General features: G+C 55.4%; 1 protein-coding gene across 1 annotated transcript; it reads left to right on the top strand.

The window, feature by feature from the left end:
• The first annotated feature begins 2,849 nt into the window (after window positions 1-2,849).
• On the top strand, window positions 2,850-4,431 carry LOC125514597 (transcription termination factor MTERF8, chloroplastic-like). Its single transcript, XM_048679931.1, has one exon. It carries the CDS (start codon window positions 2,959-2,961, stop codon window positions 4,153-4,155), a length of 1,197 nt encoding a protein of 398 aa, XP_048535888.1. The 5' UTR covers window positions 2,850-2,958; the 3' UTR covers window positions 4,156-4,431.
• Window positions 4,432-4,859: the final 428 nt, after the last annotated feature.

The following is a 4,859-nucleotide window of genomic DNA, read 5'->3' as shown; positions in this document are numbered from 1 at the left end:
AAAGTCACTCTAGATAGAAACGGTCGGGCATTCACTCTGCAGCATTAACGATCAGTTATATGACTTTATTACTGACGTTACCGGTAACGCCTCATCTTTATGTACATTGAACCCTATGTAACGGGGGGTGGCTGGGGTCCTGGCGCACTCTATATAAGACACCCCCTCCTCTGGGACAAGGGTTCGCACCCCCTATAACTTCACGCATAATCCAATCAACCAGCCTCTGGGCACCAAGACATAGGGCTGTTACTTTCTCTGAGAAGGCCTGAACTCGTAAATCTTGCATGCACAACTTCACCGTAGCTAGGATCTTGCCTCCTCATACCTACCCCCCATTCTACTGTCAGACTTAGAACCACGACAGGCTGCTCGCGAGGTGTAGATGGACTGGACTTGGAGCTCGTGCTTGGGCGGATCTGATTGGGCGGAGCTCCCGCTCCTGGTAGGCGATGGTGGCCCGGTCCTGGTGGTTCCCATAGGCAATGAGGTCCCTCTACCCGTGGGTGTCGTGGTCGATGGTGGTGGTTGGGGCATCGTTACCTTGTCGGGTAGATCGACGTCTACCGGTGGTAAAACCGGCAGACCTCGGGGCAGGGGTCCTGATTTGTGCATCTCGGATCTATGGGTAACAAACGACAAGTGAGACAGTATTTACCCAGGTCCGGGCCCTCTCGAAGTGATAATACCCTACGTCCTGATTTGATTGTATTGATGATTGTGTATCGAGTACAAGCTTGATCTACCTCGAGATCATAAGTTTTGTTCTAACCCTAAGGCTAGGTGGGTGTAATTGTGATCGTAATGATCTGGAATATATCCATTGACTAGCCTAGCCGCGGCTTATATAATGTATCGGAGGCCTGGGGTAGCTAGAATCCTCGTCGGATACGTCAGTGTAGAGGAGTCCTTGTCTTGATCACCAATTCTTGTGGAATCTTTCCTCGTATATGTCATGGGCTGCCTGAAGTGGCCCATTAGTGAACCACCATGGGGGTCCTCGCCCCAGCCCTCTGATCGGGAGATGACGTGGTGAGTGCCCCCTAGTCTAGGACACCGTCGACGTCGATGGCCACAAGCATGGGGTCGTGCGATCTTACTCTATGACGGTCGTCGGTAGTCATGGGGTTGTGTCTTCCCTAGTCCAGTGTGAGTAGCTGGCGACGCAGGCGTGGGCGCCTTCTACCCTGGAGGGTTTGACCCTGATCCTTGTCTGATGTCAGGCTAGGAGTGGAAGGAGACGCGTTCTACTCTTCCTACTATGGTTGGTGCATTATGATGTGAGCGGGTGGTGGTGTCTCGGACATGGATGCCGAGGTAGCGGCCCCGCATGGCAGTCAACATGGTTGGCTCCCAGGCGAGTTCCATGAAAGCGTTGGTGGCTTTCCCTCTTGGTCGTGTGGGCGGAGAGAGGTGTAGCGATGGGTGGCCTTGGCGTGCTCTCTGTTTGTGAGTGGCGACACCCCGACCCGAATCCGAGGATCTGAATTCGTCGCACTTGTCTTGTAGACCTCGTGGTGGCACACGGGAGCTACCAAGCGAAAGTTCCACGCTTTGGCAGCAACGACGGCGACGCTCATGGGTGCCACTCCCTTCTTAAAGACGTCATCGTGGAGCCTTTCTTAATGTCAGGGTCCCAGGTGAAGATCCTTTTCCAGTGTGGACACAACAGCGGTGACGCTCATGGGTGCCACTCCCTTCTTAAAGACGTCATCGTGGAGCTCCTCTTAATGTCAGGGTTCCAGGTGAAGATCCTTTTCCAGTGTGGACACAACAGTGGTGACACTTAGCGTCGTCCTTCCTCCCGAGGACGTTGTTGTGGGGCTTAGGTGTTCTGAGGCTTAGTGTGGCGTTGCACTTAGATTTTTCTGTGTTTTCTTTCGGTAGCATGTGTTCTGCATGGTCCGGTTATCCTGCGATCGGAGTTATATGTGGGTCACCTCATCACCTAATTGTGTACTTTATTCTATTGTTGCTTTGTCGACAAAGCGGGGCGAAAGCCTGGTTCAGAAATATCTTGCCTTTTTTCATGGATACCACTCAAAGAAATTTGTTACTACTTGCACGGCCGGTGGGGCTTAGCGGACCCGTTTCGGGCCAGGGATGGCCTGGTATGCCCCGCTGCCGTGTCCGGTCGGCTACTGCGACAGTGCCAGAGGCGCGGGCTTCTCGCACGACGACGGTGGAGGTGGTTCCCTTCCGCTCGGTCTTGGTGCTGCTGCTCTCGTCCCGTGGCGCTTCTCTCCGGTCTTCTCGGCCTCGTGTTGGTGCTCGTAGTGAGACGGCGTGGGTGGCGGCGCAAGCGCGATGGCGCATTGGGCGGTGGTTTGGATGGTAGGCTCCGGATGGGCGGTGATGTTTGGTGTGTGGGAGAAATCCTTACCGGTTCGTCCGGCCCCGATGCGGTGACACCGGTGGGTGCCACCATTCCTTCTTGAAGGGTGTCGGTGGTAGCCATCCCTCACTTTCCTTCGCATACCGGTCGAAACCCTAGTACTCGTCCGGGCAGCAGTGTCGTCGGCGCCGCATACCTTCTTGGAGGTGCTGCTTGGTACGCGGCACTTGGAGCCTCGAGCTGTGGTGGGGTGTTTTCGGAGGGCGCAGCGGTGGCGGGCCTTCCGCGCTTTGTCGAGCTGCCGTTGTTGGCATTTATTTCTTCTTCTTTTCTGTCTTTGGGCTTGATGTCTGCTCGCCCAGCGTCGTGATGTGTACGATGTTAGTTGGTTGATTTGGAATACAAAGCGGGGAAATCCCTTTTGGGTAAACTTTTCGATTTCCAGCGCGTTGTACTACTTCTCTATCTCTGTCTTGCATGGTCCAGATACAGAAAATTAGTCAATGTCTCAATGAACGAGTAAAGCTATCTATCCAGTATCCACTCGCTCGCGCTCGCGCACGCAGCACGCTACAGCGCCGCGGCTAGCAGCTGCGGCTGCGGATTACGCATCCCGGTCAAAAATGGCCACTCCCTCCGCGCCACGTCTCCACTCCCCCATGCCTATCCTCTTCCTCGCCGCCGGTCCGCTCGCCGCCGTCCACTTCTCTGCCCGCTGCCGCCTCCGCCTCCGCCTCCGTATCCCCCACGTCGCCACCGCCGCCGGCGCTGCCACCACTCCGGGAAACAGCTTCGCCGTCGAGGACTACCTCGTCGCCAACTGCCACCTCACCCAGCCGCAGGCCGTCAAGGCCTCCAAGAACCTCGCCCACCTCAAGTCCGCCTCCAACCCCGACGCCGTCCTCGCATTCCTCGACGGCCTCGGCTTCTCCCCCAAGGAGGTCGCCGCCGCCGTCGCCTCCAACCCGCGCATCCTCTGCGCCCGCATCGAGCGCTCCCTCGCGCCCATCTCCGCGGAGCTCCGCACCCTCGGCCTCTCCACCTCCCAGGTCGCCCGCCTCGCCAAGATCGCCGGCCGCTACTTCCTCTGCCGCAGCTTCGTGTCCAAGGTGCAGTTCTGGCTCCCCCTGTTCGGCTCCCCGGAGAGGCTGCTACAGGCCAGCGACTGGAACTACTGGCTCCTCACCTCCGACCTCGAGAAGGTGGTCGAGCCCAACGTCTCCTTCCTCAGGCAATGCGGGCTAAGTGCTTGTGATATTTCCAAGCTGCTCGTGGCCGCGCCGCGTCTGGTCACCATGCACCCCGAGTACGTCCAGGACTCCGTCAGGCGGGCCATTGAGCTCGGCGTGCCACCGGGCTCCCAGATGTTCCGGCACGCGATCTCCACCGCCGGCTGCATCGGCCAGGAGAAGGTGGACGCCAAGATCGCCGTCCTCAGGGAGACGCTGGGGTGGTCGAAGGAGGAGGTGAGCCTGGCCATCAGCAAGGCGCCGCGGATCCTGGTCGCCTCCGAGGAGAGGCTGCGCCGCAACGCCGAGTTCCTGGTCAAGGAGGTCGGGCTGGAGCCGCAGTACATCGCGCGCCGGTCGGTGCTGCTCATGTACAGCCTCGAGAGGAGGCTCATGCCCCGGCATCTCGTGGTGAAGCTCCTCAAGCAGAGGCGGCTGATCGAGGAAGACCGGTGCTTCTTCAACGTGGTGGCGCCGACGGAGGAGAAGTTCTTGGAGAAGTTCGTTGTCCCCTTCGAGGAATGTATCCCGGGCCTCGGCGATGCTTACGACGCTGCCTGTGCCGGCAAGGAGCCGGTGAAAGCTGAGTGAGCAGTGGGTGACTAGAAGAGGATTCTGGAGGTGTGCTTTGGTGTGTATAACCTCAATTCTACTGATGAACAATACCAGATTCATGGCCATTTAGTGTAGGTTGATTACAGTCGACAGCAACGAGGTGGATGTTCATAATTTTGGAACTTGGAAGTGGTCATTACTGATTGAATAATGGATTTGGTGTAAAACTCTGAGCAAACATGTCTATTTGGTTCTGTCTAGTTTACAGAAGATGAACATCGCCATCTTGCATATGCGTGCAATGCTTCAAAAGTGTTTAACGCAGTGGTCAATTCTTATTGTGCATATCTGAATTGCTCTTAGCCCTAAAGTAATGCCCCTGCACAATACATTAAACCTAAATAGGAGTAGCTGGCTTCAGTATAAAAAAATACTTTGGGAGTGTATATTTTGTAAGTTGCTTCAAATATTTATATACCTCAGTCGCCTTTTTAAGCCTTTGGACCAACATCCAACAATTCACATCTCATCTAACTTTTTGTATATCAGCTATCGATTCAAACTTGCACTGAAGTTGCATGATCTGGAAAGTATAAATTTAGACAAACCAAGGTGCAATTTCAGGTGACTGAGATTTATGAAACCTTTCGGAGCATCCCTGGGTCTGTATGCAACCTTTCGAGTGGCTGCATTTTGTTTAGTGATTGCTTCTTAAGTTGGATAATGCTCCGTTGCCCTGT

The sequence above is a fragment of the Triticum urartu genome, chromosome 6 (genome assembly GCF_003073215.2).
Source record: "Triticum urartu cultivar G1812 chromosome 6, Tu2.1, whole genome shotgun sequence".
NCBI lineage: Eukaryota > Viridiplantae > Streptophyta > Magnoliopsida > Poales > Poaceae > Triticum > Triticum urartu.
This window is presented reverse-complemented; position numbering and strand designations above follow the sequence as displayed.